The sequence below is a fragment of the Tupaia chinensis genome, unplaced genomic scaffold, assembly GCF_000334495.1.
Source record: "Tupaia chinensis unplaced genomic scaffold, TupChi_1.0 Scaffold144276_1, whole genome shotgun sequence".
NCBI lineage: Eukaryota > Metazoa > Chordata > Mammalia > Scandentia > Tupaiidae > Tupaia > Tupaia belangeri.
The window spans coordinates 5,373,797-5,393,684 of record NW_006204133.1 but is presented as its reverse complement, the minus strand read 5'-3'; the positions used below and the strand labels follow the sequence as shown (position 1 = coordinate 5,393,684).

The window sequence follows — 19,888 nt, the reverse complement described above, 5'->3', positions numbered from 1 at the left end:
CTGGGAGAGGGACAGCGCAGAGCCAGAGCGAGGCTGCTGGAGCGAGGCCAGGGCGAGGATCCGGGGGCGTGCGGTGGGCGGGGCAGCGGAAGTAGGCGTGGCTGCGGGCGGGGCAGGCAGGGCTGTGGGCGGGGCTGTGGGCGGGGCTGTGGGCGGGGGCGGGCCGGCCTCAGCGGTTCCGAGCTCAGCTTCCAGGGAGCCCGCGCCTGGGCGGGTTTGCGCTGTTGGGAGCTAGAGTGGGTCCCTTAGCTATCAGCCTGGCAGTGCCTTGGCACCAACGGTCCCAGTAAATGCCATCTGCATTATTGTTTTAAGTGCGTTTTAGATGTTAAATAGCTTTAATATACTGTCCATGATGGCTCGTGGTGAAAATACTGTAAATGCAGATACCACGTTCCCAAAACCGAAATTAGTTTCTAGCCTTCCACTCTTTTTTTTATTCAGGAATGGAATTACTATTGGTTATTTTCTTTTAACAAGACTTGGAGAGTTTCTAATATTATAAATATTCACGTGAGCCAGACGGTGGCGCTGTGGTAGCTCAGGCTCTTCAGGCTGAGCGATTTGGGAGGGTTCTCTGAGCACGTGGGATCACAGTGTTGGGGTTACTGTATTTTTGCCTCTTCTGCCCAAGGTAAAAATAGACTTTAAAAGAAAAGGGGAAGAAAAGATACTTATTTACAAATTTGTTTACTGGGTCACTTATTTTTCTTTTTTTTTTTTGGAGAGGTTTTTGCTATAGGGCACGTGCACTCACCAGAAAGAGAGAGAGACAGAGAGACAGAAAGGGAGAAATCACCCCCCCAGAGGGGTGGCCACGCCGCAGTCCCTCCTCCTCCATTCTCCTCTCGGGATCTTGGGCACGCACACGCGTCCAGAGCCTCTGGGTCCAGGACATGAACCACAGTCGACTACATGGGAGTCCAGCGACATAGCCATTACACTAACTGCTAGTCCCATTGCTGGGTCACTTTTATTTCGTCTTTTCTAAGGTGCTTATCCTGGACCTTGGCTGTGTATAAGAAGTACCCAGAGCCTCTATAGAATATGAGTGCCTGGCCCCAAGCCCAGAAAGTCAGATTCAGGTGTTGGAAATAAAAGACAAAAACAACTCCAGCCCAAGAATTAGGAGGCCGGTTGTGGCTGCAGAGGCAGTAACACACACTTGCTGGCGCCAATGCCACGTGGGAAGGCTCTGGGTTCTTTTTTTTATTTTTCCAAATATTTATTTTATTTTATTTTTTAATTTGACCAGAGAAAGAGAGAGAGAAAGGGAAAGCGAGAAAATAAGCCACCAGGTCCAGGATTTAAACCATGGTCAGCCACGTGGGGATCCAGTGCCTTTAACCACCATACCACCTGCAGGCCCTGGCTCCAGGTTCTTATCCTGAAGGTCTCCCTGCACACTCTGGGAGAGCTGTGATGTGCCTGTGATCCAGGCTGGTTGGGGCTGGGGGTGGATCATCCAGGAAGATCCTGCTGGGGGATGCCTGTGTCTGTCTGTCTCTTTTTCTCTGTGTGTCTCTCTATCACCAAAGAAGGGAACCATTCTTTCGTGTGCTCCCCTGCCTCTTCTTTCATATATTGGGAAAAAAGCAAGAGGCTTTCTATTTCTTAAAAAGATTAATATTTGTTATTTTGTTTTTGAGAGAGATTTTTGCTATGAGGCACGTGTGCTTGCCACAGAGATGGAGAGAGAGAAAGTGAGAAATCATGCCCACCCCACCACCCCCAGGGATGGCAAGGCCACAATTCCTACTCCTCCATTCTCCTTATGGGATTTTGGGCGCACACACACATGTGCCCAGCATGAGTTTCAAACTGCCAGATTTGGGACTCAAACAAAGGAGATTATCAGGGCTAGTTAAACCAGTTTCCTATTTAGTGGTAAGGAAAAATTGACTAAGAGGCAGATGCATTTCAAAAGATGCTTTTGGGCACCGGCAGATGGGTTAGTGATTAAGGCACTGGACTCTGTTGTGGCTAAGTCCTAGAGGTGGCTTGAACTCATGCCAGAGGCATGCGCATACCTGCCCAAAATCCCATGGCAGCCACCCCCCTGGGGAATGATTTCTCATTTTCCTCTCACTGTCTCTTTCTGTCTCTGCCCAGTGAGTACACATTCCCTATGGCAAAAACCTTTTAAAAATATTAAATTTGGGGGACCAGCAGTTGGTGTAATGGCTATGTCGCTGGACTCCCATGTAGTCGACCACGGTTCAAGTCCCGAACCCGGTGGCTTGAACTCACGTCTGGCACGTGTGCATGCATGCCCAAGATCCCGAGAGGAGAATGGAGGAGAAGGGATTGTGGCATGGCCATCCTCCCATGGGGGGGATTTCTCGCTTTCTGTCTCTCTTGTCTGTCTATTTCTGGCAAGCATACGCGCCCTATAGCAAAACCCTCTCCCCCCCCAAAAAAAAAAAAATAATTAAATTTTTTTGTGGAGTTTGGAGCATAAAGCTGGCCCTACCTTTTACCTTCTCCTGTACAACTTTTAGCCTTTAGATTGCTGGAACAGACACACCTGACATGAGATTAGCTTCCAGCATCCCTAAGTCTTTCAGTGAGAGCGGCCACGCCTATGAGTGCAGATGTCTGTGAACACGCCTTTCATTCACACGGTGGTAAGAGCCTGCTGCAGAGAAGCAGGAGGGCCATTAGTTCACTCGTGGCAATAACAGAACTGAAAGCTGTTGTAGGTTGTAGATGATGAGTTATGAATTCATCAGGGGAAACGAATGAAGCACTAAGCAGTTATTGTTTTCATTTCCCCTTTGGGGATAATTTGGCACTCTCTGGCCGCCTTTGCCTTCCTCTGTGTTGGCCTCATTCAGCGTGACAGGATAACTGAGTGAGCGCTAAGGAGCAGGATCTTTGGCATTGGAGAGTGATAACTATGGAGACTGGGTCTTCGTGAGCCATCTCAGTGCATGTGGAAAACGGGCATGAGGCCAGAGCCACGCAGGTTGCAGTCAGAGCTCGTATTCTGCAGTCGGCGGGCTGGCTCTGAGTCCCTGTTCCAGTTATAGCCGTGCGAGCTGAGTTTTGAGTCTCAGTTTCATAATTTGTAAGGGGCAAGTCTAAGAGCACCAACTTCAGAGCGTTGTTGGAAACAAGATAATGACTAAAGGTTTGGCCCAATGCTTCATACACAAAACCCTGGCTCCAGTCACGTTCAAATTGTGTCCTGACCAGAGGTCTATGGACTGTCTAAACTCCTCATATCCTAAATGTTTGAATACTTTCAACCCCCCTATCTTAGACCAGCAGTTCTCAAATTAATTGGTCTCAGGAACATTTTTTTTTCTTTAGAGAGATTTTTGCTATAGGGTGCGTGTGCTCAACAGAAAGAGAGACAGAGAGACAGAAAGTGAGAAATCACCCCTCAGGGGGGATGGCCGCGCCGCAATCCCTTCTCCTCCATTCTCCTCTTGGGAGAATGCGCCCAGTGTGAGTGTTAAGCCACCGGGTCCGGGATGTGAACTGTAGTCAACTACATGAGAGTCCAGCAACATAGCCATTACGCTAACTGCTGGTTCCAAGAACATTTTTTTTTTAAGAGAAATTTTTGGTATGGGGCAGGTGTACTCAACAGAGAGACAGAGAAACAGAAAACAAGAAATTACCCCCACAGGGGTGTTGGCCACACCACGATCTCTTCTCCATTCTCCTCTTAGGCTCTAGGGCATGCACACACACACACCCAGCATGAGTTTTAAGCCTCCAGGTCCAGGACTCAAACCATGGTCAACTATGTGGGAGCCCAGCAACGTAACCATTATACCATCTGCTGGTCCTTCTCAAGAATATTTTCTACTCATAAAAATTATTAAGGACCCACGAGACATTTTGTTATATTTGGGTCATATCTATCAAGATTTACCAGATTAAATTTGATAAGGTCAAAATTAAACCTGAAAAATTGTCAAAATATTTATTCACTTAAAAATAACAGGAGGGGTGGACCCATAGTGCTGTGGGTAAGTGCTGTGTGTCGGCAAACTGGATCTCATGGTGCTGACCGCGGTTCAAATGCTGGCCCTGGTGGCTTGAAAAAATGCACTAGGCACATGTGCATCATGTCCCAAGTCCTAGTAGAGATGGAGAAATGGAGTAAAAAGGATTGTGGCATGACCATGCTCCATTGGAAGGTGCTTTCTCCTCATGTCTCTCTGGTGAGTGTATGCATGCACTGGCAAGGATAAAAATAACAATGAAAATTGCTATGCTTTCCTGAACAAAACGTTTTGTAGAGAGAGCAGCATTGCTTTGTGTTTTTGCAAACATCTTTTTTGTAAAGCTTTGCTTGTTTTCTGAGAGAGAGAGAAGTGGCAAGCACTCCCAATAGAACCCCAGACCTTATCTGCCCCAGTCTCAGCTGGCCTGGACCATAAACTAGTCTCCCCACCCGACATGCTCAGGGAGGTTCCAGGACATGAACCAGGACCCCCTCCTGTTCATGTGGGTCCAGCTGTATTACCGCGGTGCACCATGCTTCTGTTTTGGCCCTGCAAATGTCTTCAATATCTAGCTTAATCATATCTGCTTCTATATTTAATCTTGTCAGATTGCATAATTTTGGCTGATGTATATGAAGAAAATCAAGGCTCACTCAGATATGTAGATGAAAAAGGAAGAGTCGTTCAATAGCTTTTTATGTAACTATGGCTATTTTTTTTATATACAACATCAAAACTCAACAAGTAGTTTTCTTTATTTATAATTTTTTAAAGAATTACTTAATTAATTTTATTCATTGTTATCTTCATTTGCCATAGGACTCTTGTGCTTATCAAAGAGAGACAGAGACAGAGGCAGAGAGAGACGGAAAGTGAGAAAGCAAGCTTCCAGGTCTGGGACTTGAACCACAGTTAGCCATTTGGGAGTCCAGCCTCTTAACCACCATCACCTGCTGGCCCCTACTGGTTGTTTCTTAAAGTGTCTTTGTAATGTGAATCTGGAATTGTACCAATGAATTTTCACAGTCTATTAATCATTCATTTATCTTCACATTGAGTTCCTTTCCCATACACAAATTTTAGACTATCATCCATTAGGTATTTAAAAAATATTATTCACTAGGATATGCAAATCTTGCAACTGTTAACACATTTCCCTATATAATATCAAAAATCACATTTATTAATATCACTGCAAGCTTACTTTATTCATTTTCAAGAAAATGTTTGTCAAGTATCCAAATATGAATAGCCATAGTTTATCTGTTAATCACTCTTCAGGTAGAAATGAAAAAAGTAACGGATTCAGCTCACAGTTCAAACAATTGCCAAAATCCTTTCCTTTGAGACAGCCGTGGCTACAAAACCAGAAAGGGTTTTCTATTCTTACTTCCTAGTTCATCACAGACTGAGCTCGGGCCCAGCAGAGGTAGCACGTGCTAGCTGACACTGCTACTCCCCAGGCTGAGGCCACATGCGAGGCCCAGGTGCGATCCTCAGCCACTCTGAAGAGCATGCTCTGGAGTCACAAATTATCGGGAGGCTACGGCAGGAAGATCACAACTTAGCAAGACCCTGTCAGAAAAAAAAAAAAATTAAAAATAGCATTTAAATGGAAAAAAGACTTTGTATATCACATAAACCAGAACTATGTGTCACCTTTTATGTCCTAAAACATTTTTCTGGGTACATGTGTTCTATTTTTTTAAAGAACTATTTATTACATTTTATGTTTTTTTTTTTTTTTTTTTTCAATTCGACTGGAGATAGCGGTTTTTTTTTTTTTTTTTTTAATTTGACTGGAGAGAGAGAGAAGGAAAGTGAGAAAGCAAGCCACCAGGTCAGGGATTCAAACCGTGGTAGGCCATGTGGGAGTCCAGCACCTCAAACACCCTGCCACCTGCTGGCCCCACATGGATTCTTTTTTTTTTTTTTTTTTTAAGTTTTGCATCCTTTTAGAATTTTATAAAACATTAATTAGATTTTTTTCATCACTCTTTTTAATTTATTAAGACTAATTTTTTTTTTTGAGAGGTTTTCGCTATAGGGCGCATGCGCTCGCCACACAGACAGAGACAGAGAGACAGAAAGCAAGAAATCACCTCCCAGGGGGGATGGCCACGCCGCAATCTCTTCTCCTCCATTCTCCTCTAGTCTTGGGCACACATGCGCACTCGCCCGGCGTGAGTTTTAAGCCACTGGGTCCAGGATGTGAACCGCAGTTGACTATGTAGGAGTCCAGCAACATAGCCATTACGCTAACTGCTGGTTCCCAAAACTAATTTTTGACTTAGCTGTGTTGGCATACAAAGCTAAGATGCTGCTCCCGGAAGGCTGAAGCCACATGGGAGGCCCGGGTTCAGTTCCCGTTTCAACCTAAGCAGGCTGGTGTGGTAGTGTGTGCCGCAGTCCCAGGTGCTCCTGCTGGGACAGGAGAATCTCACATGGTGAGACCCTGCCAAACATCTCTCTCTCACACTTATAAATGAATCAATGTGTGTGCTTGCCAGAGAGATACAGTGAGAGGGAAAGTGAAAAATCACCCTCCAGGGAAGATGGCCACATCCACAATCCATTCTCCTCCTGAGATTTTGGGCACACCTACACATGAACTCGGTGTGATTTTTCAAGCTGTCAGGTCCAGGACTCAAAGCGTGGTTGGCCATGTGGGAGTCCAGCACCTTAATCATCATGCCACCTCCTGGCACCAAAAAAATACATTTTTTTTTTTATTTTACCAAACTGATACTTACATGAAAAAAATCTTTTCCTTCTTTTTGAGAGATTTTTGCTATAGGGTACGTGTGCTCGCCAGAGAAGCAGAGGGACAGAAATAGAGCAATCACTCTCTCCAGGGGGTATGGCCACATTCCAATCCCTTCTCCTCCATTCTCCTCTCAGTATTTTGAACATACGTGCACACGTGCCTAGTGTGAGTTTCAAGCCTTACTGGTCTGAGACCCGAACTGTGTACAACCATGTGGGAGTCCAGCGCCTTAACCACTGAGCTGGTCCTAAGACCAAACAGTTTGTTTGTTTGTTTTGAGAGGTTTTTGGTATAGGGCGCATGTGCTCGCCAGACAGAGAGAGACTGTCCCGACCCGGGGCACAGTCGATCAGGTTTCCTGAGGGAAGGAGTGAGAGACGGGATGAACGACGCAGTGTTATAGCACGGTGATGACACAGTGTTACAACTCTTCAGGGTCGTCCGTTTATTGTGGACAGCACGGAGACGACGCAGTGTCACAACTCTTCAGGGTCTTCAGGGTCATCTGGAGATTGTGTGCCAGGGATCGCGGTTATATACATGTTGATGGGCAGTGATTGGTTGAATAAAGGACTGTAAAACGTGGGTTATGATTGGTTGCTTTTGTGGACCAATCACGAGATGCCAGATATGCAAATCTGAGGGATTCTAAGCTCACCAATTTGCTATGGGAAGTGGCCAATCAGAGTATGGTTTTGAAGGTGAGGTTTTTGACGGGGAGCCAATCATGGCCTTTGGCATTATGTAATTCTTTGCTCTCTGAGAAACCTGCGATATTCGCTGGTGCACAGTCTCCCACAAGAGACAGAGAGACAGAAAGCAAGAAATCACCCCCCAGGGGGGATGCCCATGCCGCAATCCTTTCTCTTCCATTCTCCTCTCAGGATCTTGGGCACGCATGCACACGTGCCCGGCGTGAGTTTTACGCCACCAGGTCCGGTCTGTAACTCGAACCGCAGTCAACTACATGGGAATCCAGCAACATAGCCATTACACCAAATGCTGATCCCAAGACCAAACAGTTCTAACGGGCTTATAATGAAGAAGCAGCAGTCCCCTGGCCCACCCCTCTCCCTTCCCAAAGATAATCATTTCCAACCCTTTTAGCTGTTTCTTCTGGTATTGAGCAATGGCTGTGTTATCTAAGCCATGTGTTCATACTGCCTTGTCTTCATTTTTCACTTTGAGGTATTATCCATCAACTCTGTTCTGCGTTAGGATATTAGTGCCTTTTCAAGGTCCCTCTGTCTTAACGTTCCAACACCTCAAGGATGTTCTGTCTCAACTTTTAGTCAAATCAATAACCAGCACTACCTAATGTGACTGTAAATATTTCTCACTGCCAAGTCAGATGCTATGCCATAGTTATGTTTTCTTTTATTTTCTTTACTGTGCCCCTTACAGCCTTATTTTTTTTTTCCTGGCGTATATAATTGCATTTCTGCTGAAAATTATTTACTCTTTATGTATTTTTGTGTATACTTTTTCATTTGCTGCTTTCTATGAATTTATCATCAATATCTGTCCACATTCCCCAGGAGCTCCGTGCAATCTTCCCAATGGCCCGAACCCGTGACTGCCAGTTCTATCTACCATTACCCTGCCCCCATGCCGTGCTCTAGACTGCATTCTAGGTTTGCTAATTAGCGGTTGGGTCATCTGAATAGGCATGATGCATTTTTGTATAGAAAGACAGAAAATACGCCATGACTTTACTGATGGTCCAATATCTTCCTGGGACCTCCTTTTGTTGTCTCAGTATCTTCTGGGGACCTCTGAGTGCTCAGCCTCCCGGGCATTCCTTTGGGCAAGTTTGTGGACCTCACATGTGTATCCTCTCTGTGGGGTCCTGAGCTAGTTTCCTCTCTCCAGTGAGTCAGTTGTCTCTCTCCAAATTCAAGGAGCAGAGGAGGTAAAATTCTCAGGGTCTGCTGGGTTTTGTTTTTTTGTTTTGTTTCGTTTTGTTTTGTTTTGAGAGGTTTTTGCTATAGGGTCCGTGCATTCTCCAGAAAGACGAGAGAGACAGAGAGATAGAAAGCAAGAAATCACCCCCCAGGAAAGAGGGCCATGCCACAATCCCTTCTCCTCCATTCTCCTCCTGAGATCTTGGGCATGCATGCACACATGTTCAGCATGAGTTTAAGTCACCGGGTCTGGAACTCGAACCGCGATCGACTACATGGGAGCCCAGCGACATAGCCACTACACCAACTGCTGGTCCCAGGGTCTGCTGTCTTAGTGGTCTAAGGGAGTGTGGAAAGGCAGGTTTCTGACTCAGGCAGCTGTGCACAGCCGTTTATTTGACCAGAAAACAACACAAAGTTGTTTAATATTTGGATGTTAAAAGTTTATATGCAATAAATAATATCTACAAGTAAAACTACAGAACTTTATTTATTCAAATTTACTATAGGGCATATGCGCTCATCAGAGAGCTGGAGAAAGAGCGGGCAAGTGAGAAAGCGCCCCTGGGGAGGATGGTCATGCTGCAATCCCTTCTCCACTCTTCTCTCAGGATTTTGGGCAGGTACGCACATGCACCTGGTCTATTTTTCAAGCAACTGGGTCTAGGACTTGAACCACCCAGTCATTTGGGATCCAGGCCCTTAACCACCATGCACTGGTTGACCCAGAACTACATATATTTATGAGCAATGTGTAAGTTATATAAACCAAATGTCAAAGGTTCATTTCGAGAACAATCTCAAAACAACTTCTTTTTCTTTTTCTTTTTTCTTTTTTTTTTTTTTTAGATTTTTGCTATAGGGCCTATGCACTCCCAGAGACACAGACAGAAAGTGAGAAATCACTCCCTAGAGGGGATGACACCACAGTCCCTTCTCCTCTATTCTCTCAGGATCTTGGGCACGCACACACACGCACTCATTGTGAGTTTTAATCCACCAGGTCCGGGACTCAGACTGTGTATAATTACATGGGAGTCCAGTGACATAGCCATTAAGCCATCTGCTGTTCCCACATAACAGTTTCTTATAAATCAATGTTTTCTAAGTGTTTTCGGTTATATAGTTCATTATTGAAAATCTTCTTTAATATGAGCCTCCATAAAGATTTATTTATAAATTCATATACTACTGTGTTAATTTATTAAGTATAAAACATTTATCAAAATAGAGACTAAGAATGTTATAAAAATGAATATAAAGACAATCGAGAGCATTTATGCCCTGAATCCCTTTAGATCATTTTGGGCCCTTTTAGAGCACTCCTGTCTATTTTGGAGATCATTGTTGTAAATAATGCCTTGAGGAGCCAGCAGGTGGCGTAGTGACGAAGGCAGGTAGATTTCCACATAGCCAACTGCAGTTCCAGTCCTGGACCCAGTGGCTCAAAAATCACACCAGGTACGTGTGCATGCCCCAAATCTCGAGAAGTGAATGGAGCAGAATGAATTGCCGTGGTCTTCCCCCATCGGGCCATTTCTCACACTCCCTCTCACTGTCCCTCCCCTCTCCAGTGAGTGCACGTGCCCTATGACAAATACCTTAAAAAATAAAATAAAAACAAATAACAGCCTTGTTTCAAAATATGATGTGCAAAACTATGTTTATCAGCACTTCTGAGAATTCCTGAACCAGGCCATCCAAGCCCACTATTGCTTAGAGATGGAGTCCTCTGAAGAGCCAGCCTCCAGGTTGAGCCACAGAGACACTGCCACCTTGGTCAAGAAGGAAGCAGGAGGAGGGAGGCTTGGCTTCTGGAGCAGCGTCTGCCTTTAGCCAGCGTCTTCCTTGGGGTATGCTTTCTCTAGACTTGGTATCTTTACGTTGAGAACATTAGATGCCGTGTCCTCCCAGGGGCCTTGCAGAGTCTGCGTGAGCTATCCCAGGTTTACACTGACCCAAGGGCAGGCACACAGCAAACACTGAACACCTGCAGGCTGAGTCCTTACCGGTGCTGGTGCTGTCCTGGTGTGCTGCTGAGCTCCCGCCAGGTGCACGTCCCACCTTTGCTCACTACGTCTATTTCCACAAAACAGGCAGAGCGAACTTTGAAACACACCAATGAGATGAATGGAATGATAACAACCAGGCAGTCAAAGATTAACCTTGCCCAGAAAGGCTAGGCCATTGTTTAGTTTCCGGAGGTAACCTTTAAGCCCTGGAATGTCCTGCCTGATAAGAGTGTCTTTGTTTACCTGGGAGCCTTGGGCCACAAGCTATCAGCCTAACCTCTGCAGGGATGGAGACTGAGGTCAGCTGTGTGGACGTCAGCGAGGCCCTTGGCACCGCCTCCATCAAACTCCTGGACAGCCAGGCTCAGCCCAGCTTCCGTGGTGGGAGCACACTGTGTGTGGGGCCACATGTCATGCTGGGAGAAAACAGCACTGCCCACAGGACCCCGTGGACACCTGCATCTGCTCTCCCAGCGCGGCCCTGGTGCCTCTCCCCTCTGTATCCTTGCTCTTTAATAAACAATAACTGTGAATACAAAGCGTTTCTGAGTTCTGTGAGTCCTTCTAGCAAATCACTGGGCCGAAGAGTGGTTGTGGGGACCCTGAACTATAATGTTTTTTTTTCTTTTTTAAGAGAGATTTTTGCTATAGTGCACATGCCCTCGCCAGAGACACAGAGAGAAAGTGAGAAATCACCCCCCGGGGCAGACGGCCATTCTCCTCCATTCTCCTCTCAGGATTTTGGGCACACAAACACACACACACACACACACACACACACACACACACCACGCCTAGTGTGTTTCAGGGAGCCAGGCCCAGGACTCGAACTGCTGTCAGCCATGTGAGAGTTCAGTGCAGTAACCACTACACCACCCTGCTGGCCCCTATAATGCTTTTTTTTTTAAAGAGGTTTTTGCTATAGGGTACATGTGCTCACCAGAGAGAGACAGAGACAGAGGCCGTGAGAGGGGAAAGTGAGAAATCACCCTCTGGGGGGAGGCCATACTGCAGTCCCTTCTCTTCCATTCTCCTCTCAGGATCTTGGGCATGCACACACATGCACCCGGCGTGATTTTCAACCCACCAGATCCAGGACTCAGACTGCATTTGGTCACGTGAGAGGCCAGTGATGCAACCGCCATGCCGTGTGCTGGCCCCTGTAATGCTTATGTTAATATTCACAGATACAGAGATTCAAACTTTAATAAACAATTACCGTGTATCTACTGGTGTAAGAGGGAGCCCCAAATCTGCGAGGGTTTGCTGTTGATATTTACCAAACCCAAAGAACGCACCCAGAGGCCCAGCAGGGGAAGCCACGGGCTTGCTTACCAGGGAAGCTCCGCGGATGGCCGGGCAGAACACGGTCTGTGCCCTCGCAAACATAGCTCACGTTATGCACGTTACAGGTGCCAAGCTATTTTGGCCTAAAACAGCCGCTGTACTCCCACACTCGGATTCCTATGGCTAAGCCGAAATCGAACATGTTAGGTGTTCTTCTGAGCTGGTTGCTAAGTTACAGCCAATCACAGCAGCTAGGCTTCAGTCGGGCACAGGCATCCGCCTTTTAAACCATGGTAATGCAGACGAACTTCAGAATTAACCACGATTTCTCTACCTCACTCCCTCGCTTACGTGTTTATGTATGACACTTTGCGGTTCCACCGACTTAAATGCCAGGCTGACCACGCGGCTGGCCGGAGTTGTCGGGAAGTCCAGCGACGACTGCCCGACTTAAATCGTGGTAAGACTTGCTCTAGTAAAACTCTGTTAAGTTGGCTGGCTTATTTTTCTTTGAACACAGAGCAAAGAGCACATGCACCACCTGTGAGGTCCCACAGACCCGTCTCCAGGCAAGGATCTGGTTCTTACGCGCAGCGTTTGAAAACGCCAGTGGTGAAGTTACCGACTAGCAGGTGATGTATCGCCGAGCACGTGACTGTGGTACCTCTGAGCTGGGGATGTCACGGCGTGAGAAGGGTGCGGGTCTCCGGAATGGCTCTGGCCACCACCCAGCAGCCGGGTCTCAGGGAGAGGGGCGAGGGGGAGGAGGGGGAGCCCAGTGCACAGGGTCCACCTCGAATGTCTACCTGGAGAAGTGCGCTTGATGATGATGCGCTGTAGAAAAATCTGATGAGAAGCTTCACGTGTAAGGTGTGTGAAAGTATTTTACTTTGTTTTCATTTTCTTTTTTTAATTGCCAGGGGTGGGTGCTCTCCACAGACAGTGGGAGAGGGAGAAAGCACCCCCCACCCCTGGTGGAGCACAGTCCCACCTCAGTCCCACCTCCATTTCTCCATCTCGTCTGTCTTGGCATGCAAGCGCAGCTGGGGTGTTTTTCAAGCTGCCGGGGCCAGGATTTAAACTGCAGCCAGCCATGTGGGATCCAGGTGTTAACCACTGGGCTGTGGGGATGGCCCAGGATTTTGCCCGACTAAGCGCTGGTGTTCCTACTGTTGCAGCCCTACAGATTAAACGCCCCCGGGGGCTTCCTGGTATATGCGGAATGAAATTCCCACTCCTCTCCTTAGTTTACGAAGTCCAAATGATCCTGCCTCTACCTCTTTTTAAAAGTTTATTTGGGAACCAGTAGTTAGCGTGATGGCTATGTCGCTGGACTCCCACATAGTCGACCACGGTTCGCGTCCCGGACCCGGTGGCTTAAACTCGCGCCGGGCGCGTGTGTGTGTGTGTGTGTGTGTGTGTGTGTGTGTGTGTGTCCAAGATCCCGAGAGGAGAATGGAGGAGAAGGGATTGCGGCGTGGCCATCCCCCCTGGGGGGTGATTTCTCACTTTCTGTCTCTCTATGTCTCTCTGTCTGGCTGGCGAGCACACGCACCCTATAGCGAAAACCTCTCCAAAAAAAAAAGTTTATGTATTTATTTTTTAGGTTTTGGCCATAGAGCACCTGCACTCAGCAGGGAGAGAAAGAAAGAGGACAAGTGAGAAATCACCCCCTGGGGGCATGGCCATGCTGCAGTCCCTCTCCATTCTCTTTCCGGGATTTGGGGAACACACTCGTTGCGCGCACACACACGCATGCGCATGCACCCAGCGTGACTTTCAAGCTGCCGGGTCCGGGATGTGAAATGTACTTGGCCATGTAGGAGTTTAGCACCTTAACTTCCATACCACGTGTTGACCCCAAGTTTATATTTATTTCTTCTACGAGAAGGACAGAGATAAAAAGAGGAAGAAGGACCACCAGATGGCATAGTGGTTACGTTGCTGGACTCCCACCTAGTCAACCGCAGTTCGAGTCTCAGATCTGGTGGCTGAAAACTCATGCCGGGCGTGTGTGTGTGTGTGTGTGTGTGTGTGTGCGCCCCAGATCCTGAGAAGAGAATGGAGAAGAAAGAATTGCGGCTTGGCCATTCCCTTGCTGGGTGATTTTTCGCTTTCTGTCTCTGTCTCTCTGGTGAGTGCATGTTCCCTATAGCAAAAATCTTTCTATTAAAAAAAAAAAAAAAAAAACGGAGGGAGAGACAGAGAGGCCAGTATGCCCGGTAGGGCCCTCGTGCCAAGATGCCCTAGCGTTGACTGGCCAGGATCACAGGCATGAGCCCCAGCATGCTTAGGGAGATCCCGGACTGCAAACCCAGGACCCTTGCTAGTGGGTCCAGTTGCATCACCCCTGCGCCACCACCTGGCCCATCTTGCCCAACTCTTGGGCTTTCTTCATGCGGTTTGTGCCTCTTCCTCTGTGGTCGGGCCTCCTTGCCTTCCCTCTGCTCTGTAGACATGCCAAACCTTTTCCAGGCTTCAGGCCTTTGGTGTGGCATTGCCTCTGCCAGGATGGCGAGCTCTTTCTTGTCCTTTCATTCTCAGCTTCTCCCCGGAGATTTCCCTGACCCTGGGGGAAGCAGCCCCCCCACCTGTCTCCATACCGTCGCCAGCTTTCAGTTCTCTGCAAAGAACTCATCACTACCTGGTAGCGTCATAGCTTTCTTGGTTTCTTAAGTTTGATTTATTTTCTTTCCCCTCTCCATAAATAGAAGTTCCATAACATCGGGGACCATATGTTTTGTTGCTGTGGCTGAGCCAGTGGATTTTCTCATACGGAATTCTGCTTCAGGCCTCTTGGAGACTTTCATGCACCGGATATTTGCTAGGGCCACATGTTCTGCAGGTATTCTCCAGAGAAAGAGAGAAATTGAGAAGTCACCCCTCGAGTGACTGGGATCGCCACAATCCTCCTCCATTCTGTCTGGATTTGGGGTATGCAAGTACACACACCCGGTATGATTTTTCAAGCTGTTGGGCCCAGGATCGAAACCACTCACTTGGCCATATGGGATCCAGCTGCTTTAACCTCCATGCCATCTGCTGACCCACAGGGACCTTACGTACTTTTTCTTTTTCCTTTTTACTTTTTTGCCATAGGGTGCATGCATTTGCTGGAGAGAGACAGAGACAACGATACCCCTTGCGGGGATGGCCATGTCACAATCCCTCCTCCTTCATTTTCCTCCTGGGATTTCTGGGCATGCATACACATCCGCCCCGAATGAGTTTCAAGTCGCAGGCGAAAGATACGTGCTTACTAAATAGTAGCTGAGTGAATGAAGAAATGAACGAATTTCTCATTGCACCACTGTAAGTTTCTCTCATTCCTCTAGGATGGTGGATCTCTTTACATTAGAATCATCCGAGGATCTTTTAGTTTTAAATTTTTATTTCTCATTATTATTATTTTTAAATTTGCTACAGGGCACACAATTCACCAGAGAGACGCAGAGAGAGAAAGTGAGAAACCAAATAGCCAGGTCCAGGACTCAAACCACTATCTGCCATGCGGGAGTTCAGCATCTTCATCACCACACCACCTGCTGGTCTCCTCAGGAGCTTTGTAAAAAGTCTGGATGCCCAGGCAGCACCCAAGACCAGTTAAACCACATCTCTGGCCAAGCCAGGGAGCAGCCTTTCAGAGGCCGCTTTCAACATGATGTGAGTCATCACCACTAGATGGCAGCAGAGAGCGGCCGGGTGTCGCCCGCCAAGGCCATAAAGTGCAGGCGTACAGCTAAGGAAAACCCAGGATGTTTTCTGCTAAAATTAAGCAGAAACACAATATCAGCTGTAATTAACGTTTACGTAACCATGTTTAGTATAAACACAACCCCAACATAACATATTCTTTGAGGCTAATCTGATGAAAAAATGATGGTCTGTGAAATGTTTTTGAATTAATTTTATTTTTTTCTAATTGTTTTCCCTTTTTTAAAAATTAGTTTTGCTATAGGGATCATGCACTCGACAGAGAGAGAGAGAGAGACAGAGAGAGGAAAAGTGAAATCACATGCCGGGGTGATTCTCCACCAGCTGGCCTCTCATTTTCTGTTTAAGAACATTTGGGGGGGGGGGGGGCAGCAGGGAATGTAGTTAAGCGCTGGACTCCTCACTTTCTGTTTCTCTGTTTCTCTGTGCCTCCAGCAAGCACACGTGCCCTATAGCAAAAATCTCTCTCAAAACCAAAAACCAATAAATCTCTGGAAAAACAAACAACAATACATTTTAGGGCTGCCTCATAGCCTAGCAGTAAGGGAGGCAGAGCCCCCATGGCCAATGGGTTCAAGTTCTGGACCTAGAGGCTTGAAAAACATGCCAGGCACATGTGTGTGCAAGTCCCAAATCCCGACAGGATGGAGAAATGGAGGAGAAGGGATTGCAGTGTGACCACACCCACTGGGGGATGCTTTCTCCACCTTCCACCTCTCCAACTCCCTACTCCCCCACTCCACCCCACTCCCCGGGGCAGTGCGTGTGACCTCTGGCTATTAAACATTTTCCTTAATTAAATGGGGTCTTTGGGAAAATGCATCTCACATAAAATTCAACTTCAACTCCCTTCTGTTTCCGTACTAGGATATTTAGTCTTCTTTTTTTTTTTTTTGCTATAGGGCATGTGCATTCTCCAGAGAGACAGAAAGTGAGAAATCACCCCCCCCAGGGGGGATGGCCACGCTGCAATCCCTTCTCCTCCATTCTCCTCTCGGGATCTTGGGCACACACACACACATGCGCCCTGCGTGAGTTTTAAGCCACCGGGTCTGGGACACGAACCACGGTCGACTACATGGGAGTCCAGCGACATAGCCATTATGCTAACTGCTGGTCCCAATAAAACATTTTTTAAAAAGAAAACATCAAGTTTTTACCACTAGGGTTCCTCTTTCTCCGTCCTTTTTATCTTTATTGCATGTGCAGACACTAAACAGTAACACATACAGCTGCCCGTCCGAGCAGGGCAGTTCCCGTTTCCCAGCACTCCCGGGCTCTGCAGGAACACAGTGCCACGCTCACACTAGGACCCACTGGCCCGGTTTTCAGTGGTGCAACCTTCAGTCATATGCTCAATTGCTTCTGTCCAGTTCTGTGTCTGATGAAATAAACGGAAAGTTTCTGGCATGCGATTTTACAAATGTCCCTCTGGGCTGGTTTGTGTGTTTTGCAGAAACAGCAGAGGAGGCAGTGGTCCAGCAGTAATGCAAATAGACCCACATGGGAAGGTCCTGGATTCTCATCCCGGGACCTCCCTGAGCAGGTTGGAGGGCACGCAAGCCTGCAACCTGGGCCAGCTGAGCCGAGGGGGGACCGTGGCACAAGGGCCCTGCCGGTGGTGTCTTCTCTGTCTCACTCTCTCTCTTTTTCTTTAATGGAAGGAATATATAAATCAACTTAAGAAAGAAATACAGAACCAGCAGACGGTATGGAGGTTAAGGTGCTGGATCCCACTGGGCCGACTCTGAGGTTTGAGTCCTGGACCTGGCAGCTTGAAAAACGTGCCGGGCCCGTGTGCATCATTGTACCCAGAACCCTGAGGGGCGAATGAAGGAGAAAGTGTTGTGGTGTGGCCATCTCTCCCCCCGGGGGAGTGATTTTTCATTTTCCCTCTCTGTCTCTGTCTGATAAATGCATGTGCCCTAAGACAAACATCTAAAAAAGAAAAAGAAGAGAATTCTGAATTAATGGCGGCAGTGTGGGCAGGGCCCCCCCTGCCGATAGACACGCGTCCCTTCCTGAAACTCCATAAGGCAGTTAAACGGCATTTCCAGAAGGAGGAGGGGCTGGTCGGTATCATACTCTGTCTCCGAACCTTTTTTTCCAAAACACACAGAGACCACGCCTCATCTTGGGAGATGAGACCGGCTCTGGTCAGGGGGTGTGGTCAGGAGTGTGTGGGTGATGTCGGGCCCAGGCAATCACGCCTCCCCTCTGAGGCCCATCACTCCCTCCCCTGGCCGCTTGGAGGCACCTGTCCCTGACAATGGGGCTGTGGGAGGGAGGAGGGCCTCCAGACTCACACTGGCCTCTGATGGGAAGTTTTTCATCATAGGCATATGCACTCACCAGAGAGGAGAGAGAGAGAGATACAGAAAGAAGGAAATTGAGAAGTCACCCCCTTCTCCTCTCAGGATTGTGGGCACACACACACGTGCCCAGCATGATTTTCAAGCTGCCAAATCCAGGACTTGAACTATGGTTGGCTACGTGGGAGTCCAGCACCTTAACCACTATGCCACCTGCTGGCCCCTCTGGTATAAATTTTTAAAGTTTATTTTTAATTAAAAAAAAAAAAAAAAGGTTTTTGGAGAAGTTTTTGCTATTGGGCGTGTGCTTTCATCAGAAAAAAGAGACAGAAAGCAAGAAATCACCCTCCCCCCCCAGGGGGATGGCCACATCGCAATCCCTTCTCCATTCTCCTCTAGGGATCTTGGGCACGCACGCACACGCACCTGGCATGAGTTTAAGCTACCAGGGTCCGGGACTCGAACCCTGGTCAACTGGGAGTTGTAATGGCGACACGGCCATTACACCAACTGCTGGTCCCTAAATTTAAAAAAAAAAAAAAAAAATTTCCATGAGAGAGAAACTACACTCCAACACAGTCTTGATGCTATGATCCTCCGCCAGCCTCAACCAACCCCAGATCATGGGCATGTTATACACACGCCTCACGTGCTGGGGAGGTCTGCAGGGGGAACCTGGAACCGCCCATGTGGATCACTGTGCCAGCATCTGTCCACTCTGACGAGAATGTCCAACTTCCTTTGTGTCAGGTCGCTACATTTTCTTAAGGTAGCCCATCCTTTCCTGACTCAGTGTGCATTGGTTCCAAAAGTATTAAATTCCTTGTTTGTAATATGTTCTTTTCAAAAAAATTTTTTTATATGGCAGGTGCACTTGCTGGAGGTAAAGAGAGAGAGAGACAGAGAAGGTGAGAAATCACCCCTTGTGTGTGGGGGGGTACGACCACACCGCAATCCCTTCTCTCCCATTTTTCCCCAGGTTTTGGGCACACGCACACATGCACCCAGCATGCCTTTTAAGCGGCAGGGTCTGGGACCCGAACTGCAGAATTGACCACGTGGGATTCAGACACCATAACCATCGCGCCACCTGTTGGCCTCTGCAACCGTTTCTTGCTCAAATACTTTGAGGAACATTGGCTTTGACTTGTTTGTGTACTGCAGAACTTTTTAGAGACTTTGTTTTCAACCAAGTATTGTAAACCTTCCAGACAGGTTTGGCAGGTTCCTCTGTCTGCAGGTGCCTCACAGGAAGAGCAGCCCAGGGAATTCATTTGGGGGACATGCTGCAGCAGAGGTCCAAACAGTGGTGATAGTCCTCTGGAAGTCCACACAGGAAGAGGTGTCGGTCAGCCCATGGCATGGCTCTGGAGGGGTCTGAGACTGCTCTCAGGAGTCTGGACATTTCCCTTCCCTCCTTGCCTTCCTGGAGGAGAAGGAAGGAGCTCAGTTACACCCACACACATGTTCAATTCCACCAGCAGGAGGCAAGGAGCCTGAGGCTGTCTCCGTACTGAGTTCTGAGTACTGGACCTCAGCCTTACTCAGTAAGTAAACAAACCAGAATCTATCTTAGGGTCTGCGTATATGCTTAAAACAAATAGTTGGGTTTTAGCGATCTCAGACAGTCAAGCTTCAGCCAATCAAGGCAGCCCACTGATCACACCGAGCCCACAGAAGGCATGTGCCCAGCAACAGCCTACCAGGATTTCTGGACTCGCTCTCCTGCGCACTCAGGAGCTCGCGCCCACAGAACTAGGTGGTTCTGAGTGCTGCCTGACTCATGGATATTTCTGTGCTAAGATTAACTCAGTTAAATTAACTTTCTCTGAAGTTTTTCTTTCCTTTTTTAAAAAGAATTATTTGAACTTCATTTATCATTATTATTATTATTATTATTATTATTATTATTGTTCATTTAAATTTGACC

General features: G+C 47.4%; 1 protein-coding gene across 1 annotated transcript in view; it reads right to left on the bottom strand.

Annotated features, from left to right (window-relative positions):
* Window positions 1-19,681, bottom strand: part of CNOT11 (CCR4-NOT transcription complex subunit 11) — a 33,701-nt gene extending 14,020 nt beyond the window's left edge. The window contains exons 1-2 of the mRNA XM_006166615.3: window positions 19,676-19,681; window positions 7,927-7,933 (exon numbers count right to left, since the gene is read on the bottom strand). Coding sequence (XP_006166677.1) covers window positions 7,927-7,928 — 2 coding nt within the window. The 5' untranslated portion in view covers window positions 7,929-7,933; window positions 19,676-19,681. The remainder of the gene's footprint in view (window positions 1-7,926; window positions 7,934-19,675) is intronic.
* Window positions 19,682-19,888: the final 207 nt, after the last annotated feature.